Raw genomic sequence first — 14,344 nt, forward strand, 5'->3', positions numbered from 1 at the left:
TATGTATGAAAATGGAAGGGAATTATTTTGATGGGAGGGTGAGTTTTGATAATTGTTGGATGTATCATAGTAGCTCATTAAGTTGATATATTCAATTAGTATTAAATTTATAAATGTGACGCGTTTTTTTTTATCCAAAACGTTTCACAATAAACACCTATGTAGAGAGCGACTTATGTTTTGAAATACAGTCAATTTTCTCAAATTCCCCAAATCCTCCCCCAAAATTTCCCCTCCGGCAACCGCTGCCGCCTTCTCCTCGCCGGGAAATGGAAGAGAAGTACTCAACGATGAGTTCCTCTCCAACATCCAGCAATTACACTCACAAGACTACGCAAGAGCTCGCCGCCGAAGGCCAGAAGCACCTCGAGGAGACGATCCAATCCGCCTTCTTAATCCTCTCCGCCATGAACGACGAGCTCTGCAACGCCGCGCTCTGGTCAAACACGCCGTCCTCCGCCTCTGCCGCGCCTCCTGCTGGCGGCGCGAATCCCGCTGCTGCTAGCATGAGTAACGGCCACCGCGACGTGTCGTCGGACTCTTCCGCGTCTTCCTCCGCGTCGCAGTCCCACGCTCAGCATCATAATAATAGCTTCGAGATCGGCGGCGGAGCACTCGACGAAGCTAGGCTGCAGTATAAGAACTCCGTCGCGTCGCTGCGTTCAGTCCTCCTCGCTATTTCGAACGCGCAGAAGGTATTTTTGTTCAATTTTTTGTTTTAAATTCATTAGGATAAGTGTGAAACTGCCGTTGGCCCTCTACTAATAGTTCTGCATTAGATGTTTTGGATGTTCTGGAAGTTCCACATATTGGAAGGCTGATTTCATCAAATTGTCTATTAATGCTTGAAGATTTAAACTGTTTCACTCTGGATACTTCAATATCAAAGATAAAAAAAATTCTGATATAGTAAATTATACTCAATAGTTTGTTGCTGCAGGTTGTAGTTAGGGGAATACCGCTTAAAATTTCATTTTGCTCTAATCTACCATTACTTGTATAGTTATCATATTATAGTAGAGCCTGGTTCCATTAATGGTATTCCTGTTGAGCTGCATATAAAATCAATTATGATTGCATGATCTTTATGATCTTGATGTTAAGTTAAATTGAGGTGACTTTGATTTTGAGTGCCTGATCTTTCTGTTCATCTAAAGCAGGTTAAAACATCTGAATCAATGTGATATTTAAATTGTGAGGTGAATTTGATTTTGGGTGCTTAATAGTTGTGTTCATCTAAAGCAGGTTAAAACATCTGAATCGTTGTGATCTTGATTAAATTGTTAGGTGAATTTGATTTTGAGTGCTTGATAATTCTGTTCATCTAAAGTAGGTTTAAACATCTGAATCGTTGTGATCTTGATTAAATTGTGAGGTGAATTTGATTTTGAGTGCTTGATAATCTGTTCAACTAAAGCAGGTTAAAACATCTGAAACAGTGTGATCTTGATGTAAAGTTATATTTTGAGGTGAATTTGATTTTGAGCATCTGATCTTTCTGTTCAACTAAACAGGTTCAATCATCTGAATCAGTTTTGACCACTTCAGGGCCGGTGTCCGATCAAACAGAAATAGAGAAGCTTGAAGAGAAAGCCTCTATCCTAAGAACGGTACTACTACTTTCATTGCAATAATTATAATGTACAGGACTGTAGAGTCGTCGGTCGATTTTTCTAGTGAATAGTACTTTATATGTTTGTGTATTTGGGATTAGAAGTGAATCCATCATTCAGTAATACTCTCACTTTTAGCTTCTATTGTCCCAACTAAAGTGGCTAGAGCCACAAATAAGATGAAAATGGTATTCGTATGCTGTAACGCCATATGCATTGATCCCAACCCGAATCAACATTGGCCAAACAGATTCAGTTGGCTTTGTCAAATCATGTGTTCCCTTCCCTTAATATTCAGACATTCGTATGCTCTAGATCCATATGCATTGATCCCAACCCGAATCAACACTTGGCATATAGATCCAATAGGCTGTGTCAAATAGTTCATGTGTTCCCTTCCCTTGTAATGTGAAAGTCTCAGTAATGGTGGTTGTGCTCTTGGTAATCTTTAGAGGATTAGTCTTGTTTTTTGTATTTCCCAAATCCCAATAGTTCATCTTACTTTCTGTTCGTTTGTTGTTCTTCTTGTTCCTGTTCCTGTTCCTGTTCATTCTCTCTGCCAATTTTTGAGCAACATCGCAATCTTCTCTATCAAAATCATGGGAACATATGATTCATTACATATCTTGATTGGAATAGGAACTTGCAGAGAAGAACAAGTATCTCAAGATTCTGATCGACCAGCTTCGCGGCCTGCTCAGCGATATATCCACGTGGCAAAGTCCTTGCACGGTATGAGGCTGATTTCTCATGGTATGGGATTATCGAAAGAACAAGTCTTGTTTCTTTTCAAAAAGGAAAACCATTACTGATGGTGGCTGCAAAGAGATGATGGAGCAGAGCACACAACAATTCTCATTCACATTTGACACTTTTATTGATCATTATATCTCGTCTTGATACTGATCTTTTCTCAATATATTATGGACCCCTCCTGTTGAATGTTAAAATAGTCATATTTGTACATGAGTTGTATTGCAAGTGTCGTTTAGGTCACTCACGACGATGGTCACAAATCTAGACCAAACCTTTACTATTCACGTGTCACGAATATCGAAGCCTCCCAAGAGCAGCTCGTGATCTTAGGCACAACATTGTTAAATATCCCATAAATCCCCAGTTATTTAAACTAATCATAGATGTTATACAACTAGATAAGTTCCAATGGTAACCTGGAGATGATAATAAATTTGCAGAGAGTTAGTTATCTATGGTGCTCTTGATCCCAGTTACAGCATACCATACCAACTCAAAAACTAATGAAACAAACAATTGATTCACAACTCAACTACTATAATCCTACAAACCCAAAATCTAGAATCTTTCATCCAATCTTCACATAATCACACTAATTTTGACTCAAATTTCTCATCAATACACAGTTTCTACTAGAAATCAAGGTGAAGAACTCAATCAATCAGTAACCCTAGCCACAGAATATCGCAACAAACTCCCAATTACATATGCAAAAATCCAACAATCAATCACACCAAGACTTCATACTTAGATCTTTTCCACATGAATAAAGGTGAAGTTCTCAAGCAACATGAAACCCTGATACATACCAAACAGGAGAACTCATCCCAAAAGACTAGCCTGTTAGGAGAGAGATCCCATTTAGTCTATATACCCCACATCAGTTGTTCTCCTGTATCAATTGTTGCTCTCATTGAGAGTCCAAACGGCTCGGAGTGGTGGCCGGACAACGAACTCGCCTTGACCAACGAGTGCGTTTGGGACCGCTCGGAGTGGTGGCCGGGCAAAGAATCTGTCGTGACCAACGTGGCCGTGACCAACGAGAACTCGGAGTGGTGGCCTGGCAAAGAACCAGCGAGAAATTGTAGTGCAGCTGCGAATATATGCAACTCACCACCAACCCATTTTATTCTTTTTATAGAATTAAAAACGGGATTGATATTCATTTAATATTTTTCATTCATTTTTTTTATATTTCTTAAATTCGTACCTTGACGAAGACCATCTCGCTCGCCATACGCAATGGCATGCGTTTCTCGCTGATATTGTTTTCAATTTGTTATTTCTTTCTCCGTTGCTTAAATATATGAACTATTTTTTCTTTTAGATTATTCCTTAAAATTATGAACTTTTTATTCTAAAAAAATCTACTGAAATATAATTCATTTTTTACTAATAATAATCTAATCTTTTTTCTTTCTATTTTTTACTTTATCAATTGTGCAATAAAATATTTGTACGTTTAAAACTTCATATTTTTAAGAGAAGAAAAGAATAAGTATTTCTTAAATCCGTTCCTTCACTAGTTGATTTTGATATTTTCAGTGTGATCTCACAAAGTATTAAGGTCACAAAATTGGTGAAATAAAATAAAACTAACAATAATCAAGTTATGTTACATCATCCAAATTTTAAAATAAAATAAGCAAAGCTAGAATTTTTCCCAGAATAAACTGAAATCTTGTAATTTTTCCTTTTTCTCAGACTGCAAAATCCAAGTTGGAAGATGACATTTTATAGCTGCAGCACCATGGATGATATAGCACACCAGTAGAGCATTTTACCTACACCTCAGATCCCTTCGGACTCAACGACTCGCGTCGAATCCTATTTTCGACCGAAGGAGAAGCTAGTGTAGCGGGATACCTCCACCGGAGTACTCGACCTCCTGAAGATCAAAACACAACTCATGAGAGGTTACATAGAGCGATGGAATGATGATACGAGCGAGCACATTTGTGAAGCTTCTAAGTAGATAATTTACGAAAACATGTTAGATCTAAATAAACCAAAGATTTCAACGAACCTGAGGTGGCGGCAAGGATGAAACCCAATCCGATAAGTGAGTTGGAAGAAGGCCGAGTGTGTTAAGCTGTCGACAAAAAGAATTCGGTGAGCTCTCACAAATACTTCAAGATGCAATAGGAGGAGTTCTAATGGCTTCTATATAAGCTTGAGAACCAACCTTCCAGACGCCCAGCCCTAATGCGGCCACGTTAAGGGCGATGAATACTAGCTTAGGTGCTAGAAGGTCGACTTTGTGGTCCTTGTAAGGCTCAAACACTACAAAAGAAAACGTAGAACGTTACGAGGTAAAGTCATTATCATTCCAATTGATAAGCATCTGATGCAGTTACATAGCTCGCAAAGCCAAACTATCAAATAAAACCTAGATTATAACTGTAGCAACACCTAAATGTTGCAGCAACCATGATGTCGCGTGTTATAAAAAAATTGAGGAAAGGCCAACAAATATGACTTTCTGTGACTGTTGCACTTAAATCAACCAACTACTGAGAATGGCAAAACTAACTGCATATGAAATGAAATTAGTGATGCATGGCAACTAGATATATTGCAAAGGAACTCACTTTTCCCAACCCCACGAAGTGCATTGACAGGCTGTAGAAGAGCCGAAAATGTTATGCCAATGCTGAATAGATGAACCGTGCTTCCGGCCATCCACATCATGAATCCCATCATCATCAAATTCTTGAAGGGTGCTTGTGCAACCTCCCATGTTTTCTGTACATACAAATTAATGTTTCTAGTAACGTTATAAATAAAACAGCAGAAAAAGAAACAGAACAAAATCATAAAATATTTACAACATGCACGGCAAAGAGGAGACAAGATTTATAAACTAAACACATCTCAGTAAAGATCATTTAGTACTCAAACACTGCACCACCTACCGCCAGAAGCATTGAAATAAGGTATCAAGTAATCAACACTATCAAAAACAAAGGGCAGTAGCTTATACAAACGAAACCCAACATGTAAAGACGAGAAACTCCCTCTCCTACTCGCTGACACAATTTTCACCTCAGATTTTAGTGAGGAATAATAAAGCAAAATTTCTACAACATAAGCTCTTCCCCCTTGAGATTTCTTAACTTGAATGAATGACTGATTCCTGAGTTCCAAACTTTGACGACTGATGAAATCATAGCGACGATAACTCGAATTTGGAACTCTTTACATTGCCGAATAACAATTTAAACTAAATCTTAACATAGATTTCTACAGAAGCAGCCGCGGCATATCCTAATAAGGCCTTTTTGAGAAAGTCAAATACAGAGGAAACCTATGCATAGATCAAAAGATTCAAGCAATTCAATCCAAACCCCAGCATACAGAAAGGAACTCAAACATTTAACCCAATTAATACACGATCAAGAACAATCACAAACAACACAATCGATCAACAACCAGCTCGATTTCAATTACAACCACTTCCTATTTCAACATCACAGTAACACTAATTCTTCACTGCACCAACAAATCAAAATCAAATCCAAATCAAATCCTTAAAAACGCATAAATGTTACCTGAGCTTTCCAATTTGCCTCAGCATCCTTCTTCTGTTTGCTCACAGCCGAATCATCCTGACCCAAAAAAGGGCAAATCGCATCACTCAAAAAAAACCCCAGACCATCGATTAAAAACTAAATCCCCTAAAATTAAACACTGGCAACAAAACACCATGTGTGTGAGCTCAAACAGTTGATAATTTGACTTGGTGAACATACCTGATCCTGGGAAGCCCTAGTGAAGCCCGGTGGATCAGGAATATCACGCGATGAAGGGGAGGCTGAATTGTCCGTGAATCCGACTGCCCATCGCCGGCCAGAACCCATCACCGATTTCCCTTTGTCCATTGTTAATGACGGCGGAAAGAGAAACAAAGATCTGCTGCCGGAAGGGGCTGTTTGGCTGTGGCCAATTTAAAACTTTTTTCCAACTCTTTAATAATTTTTTTGTAAGATATAAATTAAAGGAATTTTAAATTAATTTTATCTTGTTTAAAAAGGCTTATTAAGTTGTAAGTTTTTTTTGTGGTGTGTTTAGAAAAGGATTTATAAAGATTCATAGTCTATTTTTCAAGTAGCTCCAACCTTGAAGTAGTTAAGAAGAAACATTTTACTTACTGAAATATGTCTTCTCGTCTAAGCATCTTTTAGGTTAGCTCATTTCCACACCCCAAATTCTAAATCCATGGATAGTGACTCTATGTTTGCCATATCATAAAAGCCACATTGCACCACATGTCCATTACAATAATCAGGTGTTAATGTCAAGCTCAATTTATATTCACATAGTCTCTCTTTACGACTTTGCATTTGTTGGATAATGAAATCCACACTCCACACAATCTATTTTCTTATTTCAATCATAACATACTTAAACAAATTTATTAAAATCATTTGAAAAAAAGTAAATAAAGCTTTTATTCATAGATGAGGTGAGTAATTTTTTTAGATCCAAGAAACCCGACACTCTGCAAAATTTGACTTATGTGGCTATTTTTTCCTCTTTTAATAAGTACTAAGTACTACAATATTAGTATGTAGAGAATATTATGTCATTAACTCCAAATCTAAGATCTTTGATCTCACAATATTTTCTATCGTTTTTTTTCTTTTGCAAATACTCTTTGTAATCATAATATATTGTGAATGAAAGAAAGTAGTTAGTTCATGACATAGTAAAAGTTACTAGTATTTTTGTACCCAAAAAAAACACTGGAGCAAAGACATACACAAAATATGTTAAGATTCACTAATTATCATTGCAGATGGAACAAAAAAATCATCAACAACAAATTTGAAGAATTTTAATCACCTCAAAATTGGAAAACCAAAAAAAAAAACCACCTAAATAAATTATATATACACATCTCTAATTTTCATCACAATCGACGGGAAATACCTTATTACTGATCGCCGCCACCGGCGCGGCAGCGTCTACGAACATCGCCGAGCTCATCTCCATCTGGCAAATCCTCACCGCACCAAACAGCTTCTCCGGCAGCTCCTCCTCCGTCTGCCCCTCCACCAAAAACCCCAAATCCACCGTCACCGCCTTCACACACCCCAGCGCCAGCTTCAGAATCGTCGCCGCGACGGAGGAGCTGCCGATGTCGACGTCGATCTCCAGATAATCCGCCCCGCGGTGGTAGCTGCACCTCACCGCCTTCCCGAGGAGGCACGCCGAGTACCTCCCCACCGCCGCCTTCAGAATCCTCGGTCCTTTCACGATCTTATTCACGATTTTGAATCGGCCGTCGCGATACTCATCCGATCCGTTTATGAAATCGGAGAGCAGCGCATTCGATCCGATCGATTCCCCTTCCCCTTCCTTGCTCGAGAAATAGAAAACGACGGAGTGATGCTCGCGGCCAGGGATCTGGAGATTCACCGCGATTACGAACGGCGCTGATTGATCCGATTCCGATCCGCGGCGGATCGCGCTCATCACGCGGTTGTCGCGGCGCGCGAGGAGGTGGTCGAGCCTGCCGTTGGATCGGATCCAGTCGACGCCGGCGGGATCGAGGAGGTACTCTCCCGCCGGAGATTTGCACTTTTTGGCAGGGTAATTAGCTCCTCGGACGGAGAAGTTGTCGGCGGGAGGCGCCGCCCAGCCGTTGGATCCGGTGGTGAGATCGACGTGTTTCAAGGATCCGCGGCGGATCGCTTCCTCTCTCCAATCCTCCGTGGCCGTGGAAGAAGGCTTCATTTGTTTCAACGAGCACATATTAACGGTGGCGGATATTATTTTTCGCGACGACGGAGGAGAGCTCCGCCGTGATTGGCTACCGCTGTGATAAAATAACGGTCGAAAGAAGGAAAAATATATTGGGTTTGGAGGGAAAACGATTTGGGCGGTTATATAAAGGAGAGGTTAACTACTTTTTCATTTTACTTATATTTATTAGAATTAGAAATATTTAAAAAATAGAATGTAGAGAGATGGGATGAATCTTATTCAACTCTCTGAGCGTTTTTCATTTTTTTTTTTAATTTATTGCTCTCATCAAATTCTTATTTTTTGTTATATTACTCCGTACTACTGTTAGATTTGATTACAATCAATTGAGATTGTTACGTTGACATGACTTGATTACTAAATTATATGGCACAATCCAATTGTGTGACGTTTTCCACTGAAATATGTGGATTAACTGCAAAATTAGATCAATAAATAATTTGGTAATTACGTAAATAGTAAAATTAGTGTGCATAACTGGAATTTAATGAAAGTTTAGAAATTTCAATACAAATGCATTACTTATAATGATCATAATAATAATAACCATTTATAATACCACTACCGCACGTCCACACGTCCACACCCATATGCATATTAACCAGATAAAATACAAGTAGAGATAATATAAATCGCAGAAAATTTTGATATTTCTATAATATTTGAGGCTCTCCATGATTTAAGGTTTGATTTTAGAGTCACCTATCCTTCAAACAACATGTCTCTCTCCTTTTTCAAATAGTGTCAACTTTCTTTCATACCCAGAAGAAATATTTGCCATCTTCTCATTCTTTTTCTTCTCAATCATTTAGTTGGGAAGAAAAGGACTTCAACATTTTTGCATCATCAAAAGGTACTGCTTCTTATACTACTACTCCCATTTTCAATCTCCATTTTAATGACATTGAACAATGCACAATTTTTTTTAAACATTGAATTACTGTGAAATTGCCATAACATTTTACATGTTTAAATGCATTTGGAAAAGACCACCACCATCTGGAATTGTCTTGTGTGTTTTTTATACTTTTGACCAGTCCTTTTTTTTCCTGTCGTTAAGGCGGAAAACTGAACCAAGAATTCTCTTTCTTTATCATAAATCGAATCATTGTTCATGTTACTTCTCGTATTTCACTCTACTAACCCAAAAACAAACGCGAATATTTCCAAACGCAGGCATCAAGAACTACCAATCATTGTATGGCAACAAGAAGAAGAGATGCCCTCCCTGGCAAGGAGAAGGCATCACCTTCTCCAAAAACAGGAGCAGCAAGGCTTAGAGGAGTTGTAAATCAAATCTCCCCCAAACCAAAAGTTTCAACTGCACCACAAAAACAGACGAGGCCGGTAGCATCAAGAGCCCCAGCTTCTACCGGTGTTTCCAAGGCTATTACAGGTGTTCCCAAGGCTACTACCGGTGTTTCCAAGACTCAGATGAGGAAACCACCCTCCCCGGCCACTCCAAGCAAGCCTGTACAGACCAGAACACGATCCTTGGATAGCAAGACAGCGACTCCTACACATAAGACGAGCGTCCCAACTGTTGTTGCTGCCGCTGCTGCTACTGGTGCTGCCCGTCGTGCCTCCTCGCTCCTAGTCAAGGCCGTGGTCTCCCCTAAGGTGGTGGGTGCTGCTGCTAAGAAATGGAAACCGGTGGAGAAGGAAGAAGGAAAGCGTCGCCTCTCCACCAGTTCGTCTGTGGGCAGTGGGAGAAGAAGCAGCATCGGCTCGAAGGAGAGTGGGCGTAGTGCTCCAGCAACAAAGGAACAATGTGTCAATCCTGACAGAAATGAAGATCTAAGCATTGGCAATCTTCCTGAATCTGAAATGCAGCTCCAAGATATCGAATACTCTTACCTCAATGAAGCTGATGGCATCGATGATTTAGTAAGAGAAGATCCTACAGTTGGGAATGCCGGATCTTCTACAGTCTCGGGACAGAAGGAGTCACCTGCCAATAACAAGACAATTGAAGACAATTCTCGTGTAGAGGCTAAAGAGAAAGAGGTCAAAGTAGCACCAGAGGAGCAAGCAGAAGTTGCAGTGGAGTCTAAGGAAACCGAGCCAGCAGTTGAAACGAAGCAAGAAAACTCAGCTACTCAGAGGCAGCAAGAGAAAACACATGGGAAGTATGACTCACCAGTTTACAACGATGTAATAGAGGAGACAGCAAACAAGCTTCGTGAGAATAAGGCAAACAAAGTGAGGGCGCTTGCTGGAGCGTTTGAAACTGTCATCTCGTTGCAGGAGAAATGACAAACCACTCAAGGATGATTGATATATACTGATGCAAGTGGAACATGTTGTGTTTTATGCTGACTGTTGCTTTTTTTCATTTGATCTGTATCTTTTACAAGTTATTAGTATCAAACACCACTAAAACTGTACAAGGTGATCCTTACTTGATCTAATTCGGTCTTTTAGTTCATATTCATGGTAGATAACTAGTTCATCATCAAGACTATTAGCTCCTGTAGATTCCTGATTCGTCTCATCGATAGAATGATAAGATAACTCAAAACTGCAGCTAAAATGTTACCATCTGTAAATATAATTCATTTCATAGATAGATATAAATTGATAGTTTATTCCCATCAGTTATTTCTACATCAACATCTAAAATGTGATCATAGCTGAATAAATTACACGATAGCAATATATCATCTTCCTGAGGTTGAAATAAATCATGTGGTAAAACAAGGAGCAAATCAGAATCTCAAATAATATAGCTTAAAAGAACCTTTCTGTTAATCTGCAAAAGTATCACATAAAATTTGAAAATGGGAAACTGTTAATTAATATGGAAAAGTAAAATAAAAATAAAATAGGGAGAAAAATAAGAAAAAAAACAAACCAGCCCAATTCTAGCGTATTCACAGTTTACATCAAAGTCCCTTTTCTATCTTTAAATCCCTAACCCCAGCTGACCCCACTTTATATCACCCCAACTTCCAAGCCATTTTGAAAAGATCAAAGATTTCCTATGGACAGTATTCCACCACCGCGCCGGGCGCTGCAGTGGAGGAGCGCTGGTGGTCAATAAATTAAACCACAAACCTACACTGCCTGAAGCAGAAAATGATCTATTGATATCTTGTTCTGTAATTTACAACAATTCCTATATTGATGGTGTCATTTAATACATTAAATGAGCATCAACAACAAAGATGTCAATGCAGTAGAGACCAAAATAAGAATAGTTCCACAAACAAAATACAAAGAGATGATCTAAAAACCATGATCAAACAAATGTCAAGAACAGGTAACCAAAGGCTGTAAAAATATGCATCAGACATATACGACGCCAGTTTTATCATCACACAAAAAGTGGACCATTTATTCATAATACAATTGACATTCAAATCATGCTTCTAAATTCTTGCAGTTCTACCTTTCAACAAGGTGTAACTCCTAAAATTCTTTTACTTTTTTTTCCAATGCTGCTGGAGATATCTACTTACCTCAAGTAATTGTACAGGCAGTATTTGTGTAGAGTGAATACACAGGAGAAGAAAATGAGCATCAAGAGAGGACCTTTGATAGCACGTCTAAAAAGTCAAGTTCTCTTTCTGCACTGCGCGTTTGATCATTTAACCGTTGAAGGCATCTGATACTGATCCGCGGCCCCGTTGCTGAACTTCCCACTTGCCTGCTTCACCTGAAAACTCACTTGCTTGGGCAGCTTGGGAAGGAAAAGGGAGAGAAGCATCTTCTCCAGAGACTGAGCCGTGTACTTGGCGTATTTACTCGTGCTAGGGTCTTGCTCAACCAATGGTCCGTAGTTCTGCATATAGCTGCGATAAACAGGCACAATGGTTTGAACTATGGCCTGACACGTTCTCTCGCGGAGATCCTTGTCAGGAATAACCCATTTCGACTGCTTTGCATACATGTCATCAAAGGCTTCGTTGAATGCCTTCAGACGCTCTTTCACCAGATTACGAGCTGTGGCACGCCCCCCGGAGAACAAGATCAGACCCTCCCTGCTTAAATGAGTGGGAAGCTTGCCCCAGCTCTCTCTGAGAAATATAGCGGAGTAATACTCCTTGTACTGGTCGTGTTCGCTCAACCAAGGCTCTCCCACAATGCCTCCTAGCTTCGTCCCTTTTAGATACTTGTACAGATGTGAATGGTTGTTCATCAAGAACACATATGAAGGGACTGCGTCTTCATAGCCCTTTGACCACGCCTCCAAGTTGAGCTCGATGGCTTTGACTAGATTCAGAAGCTCGGTGATGAGGATCCGCTCTTGGAAACTTTCGTGCTTCCAGCTTCTCTCGATGACTAAAACTTGAGTGAGGATCGGCTTATACTCATCGCCAAGGAGTTTGTTACAATAATCAGTGATGAAGGTGACTACTCTTGGGATGCTGCAATCTGCAGGAGGCGGGGTTTGTCGTTGCAGCTCGACCTGGACTAAAAGCTCCCAGAAAATCTCACATGAGCCTTCGATCACTCTCTTGATCAGATCCCTGGTCATGTTCTGTATATCAGCACAGGCTGCTCCACCGAAAAGCCGGTTGAAATCCAACCTAAGTTTATTTAGTGATGCAAATATATCTAAAAGCTTCAACAGCTTGATGGGATCCTTCTTACTCTCAGTCAATGTTCTGCCAAACTGCAAGAAAGCGAGAATCCCCGCCTGCGCGGCTATCTTAGGGAAGCAGCTCTTGGACACGTCTGGTCCCATCCGATCAAACACATCGTGGCAGAGCTTGTATTCAGCCTCAAAGAGGTGCTTCATGGCAAACTCCAAATGCTTGCCCCATTGAGCAATATAACCCTCTATGCTCACGACATTATTGAACTCAGACACCGATATTTCAAGATAATCCAGATTGAGAGCTTGTAAACTTGCTCTAACATTCGAGCTCCTGACCTCCACGTAGATGGATATACACTTCTCAAGCCTGTCATTCACAGCTAACCTCCCTAATATAGCATGCAACTTCTGAATCACGGACACGGGCAAAGGTGAAGGGGCAATGCTGGCCTGTTCGCCAGGCAAGGCCGGTGAGGACATAGGCAACGGCACACTATACTCAGTTAGCAGCCGCTGGAGCTCACTTTCCAGTCTATCCAAAGCAACGTCAAGCAACCCACCATCAAGATGGCCCTTCTCCTCAGCAGTCTCCAATTCCCGGATATTCTTCAAAGCCTTCTTTAATTTTGAGATGAACCGTGTGTCCGCCACCTTATGATCCTCCAAATACTGCACAATATCACCCAGCCATTGGATAGCCATGCCACAATTATCCCCTAAAAACCTCAATGCCTCCTCAAGGCGTTTGAGCACGCTAAGGTACCCGGGCAAGTTAGACTGAGGGTCGGACAACGACTTCTCAAGGCCGTGGATGGCATCAAAAACCTTGAGAACTGCTGCAGCAGGGACTACAGCTCTATTTATATGACCACCAACAGAGCTCAGAGCCTCACTCTCAGCACGAATAGGTCGAATTGCTACTTCCATAGATGGTAATCTTTGGTTGATCTCGTCTAATCTAGGCCCAACCTTCTCCAAAGACGAACCTAAAGCTCTCGATTTCTCTAAGCTCTCCTTCAACAACTTCCTAGCAGATATCAAATGCTCAATGCCTTTATCCATCATTTCCCCCAAAATTTATCAAGACCAACTCAATCCGGCTGGTTGTTACGAAAAAACACTAAATTAATACCTTAAAACCTATTCTCCTTCGCTCATAGCTACAACACATCACATCAAATGAAATTAATCTGGATTGCTGTAGAAATCAACCTCCATTCTTTTCCGCGACCAAATTCACCAAATCTCAACCACAAAAAAGCACAAATGCAAAAATCCCAACAACCAGCGACCATATATAAATCAATAATTTATACACGAACCAATCTCGTTTCCCTCTGTCACTTACAACAACAAATCAATAATCAACAGAGCACACATACATATATATATGTGATGATCTAAAAGCCGATTTTTAAAAAATCCAAAAAGTAGATCAGTTCGACAACAGCAAAAGGTTAAAAACAAACAGCACCAGCTCGATCCCACAACGCAATGATTCAGAGTGGGAACCTACAGATAGTGGGAGATAAATCAGGATGAGAGAGAAACGAGAAAGAACCCTAAATCGGGGACCGATAAATTTTGCTAGCTCAAGTTCAAAGGAAATCACAGGTAAAATTTGGTTGTCAATTTTATATTTATATTTTGGGTTCCGACATTT

The 14,344-nt window shown here is 40.1% G+C and overlaps 4 protein-coding genes across 5 annotated transcripts; 2 read left to right on the plus strand and 2 right to left on the minus strand.

Moving 5' to 3' along the window:
• The first annotated feature begins 143 nt into the window (after positions 1-143).
• Positions 144-2,613, plus strand: LOC121811034 (mediator of RNA polymerase II transcription subunit 30-like). Its single transcript, XM_042211787.1, has 3 exons — positions 144-695; positions 1,515-1,610; positions 2,253-2,613. Exons 1-3 carry the CDS (start codon positions 270-272, stop codon positions 2,349-2,351), a joined length of 621 nt encoding a protein of 206 aa, XP_042067721.1. The 5' UTR covers positions 144-269; the 3' UTR covers positions 2,352-2,613.
• Positions 2,614-3,931: 1,318 nt separating this feature from the next.
• On the minus strand, positions 3,932-8,290 carry LOC121742601 (ER membrane protein complex subunit 4-like). 2 transcript variants are annotated; one of them, XM_042135795.1, is made up of 7 exons: positions 6,521-6,561; positions 6,122-6,305; positions 5,921-5,977; positions 4,961-5,114; positions 4,555-4,652; positions 4,396-4,461; positions 3,932-4,257 (listed from the first exon to the last, which is right to left on the minus strand). In XM_042135795.1, exons 1-7 carry the CDS (start codon positions 6,544-6,546, stop codon positions 4,219-4,221), a joined length of 624 nt encoding a protein of 207 aa, XP_041991729.1. In that variant the 5' UTR covers positions 6,547-6,561; the 3' UTR covers positions 3,932-4,218. The 2 variants fall into 2 exon arrangements, 1 of the variants encoding a protein (XP_041991729.1); XR_006038082.1 differs by lacking the exons at positions 3,932-4,257; positions 4,396-4,461; positions 4,555-4,652; positions 6,521-6,561 and adding an exon at positions 7,302-8,290 and having other exon boundaries at positions 5,032-5,114.
• Positions 8,291-8,863: 573 nt separating this feature from the next.
• LOC121741632 (CREB-binding protein-like) lies at positions 8,864-10,528 on the plus strand. Its single transcript, XM_042134483.1, has 2 exons — positions 8,864-8,991; positions 9,315-10,528. Exon 2 carries the CDS (start codon positions 9,339-9,341, stop codon positions 10,392-10,394), a length of 1,056 nt encoding a protein of 351 aa, XP_041990417.1. The 5' UTR covers positions 8,864-8,991; positions 9,315-9,338; the 3' UTR covers positions 10,395-10,528.
• A 918-nt stretch (positions 10,529-11,446) lies between these two features.
• On the minus strand, positions 11,447-14,344 carry LOC121811495 (exocyst complex component EXO70A1-like). Its single transcript, XM_042212369.1, has one exon. The coding sequence runs from the start codon at positions 13,744-13,746 to the stop codon at positions 11,725-11,727; it is 2,022 nt and encodes a 673-aa protein (XP_042068303.1). The 5' UTR covers positions 13,747-14,344; the 3' UTR covers positions 11,447-11,724.

The sequence above is a fragment of the Salvia splendens genome, chromosome 7, assembly GCF_004379255.2.
Source record: "Salvia splendens isolate huo1 chromosome 7, SspV2, whole genome shotgun sequence".
NCBI classification, from domain to species: domain Eukaryota; kingdom Viridiplantae; phylum Streptophyta; class Magnoliopsida; order Lamiales; family Lamiaceae; genus Salvia; species Salvia splendens.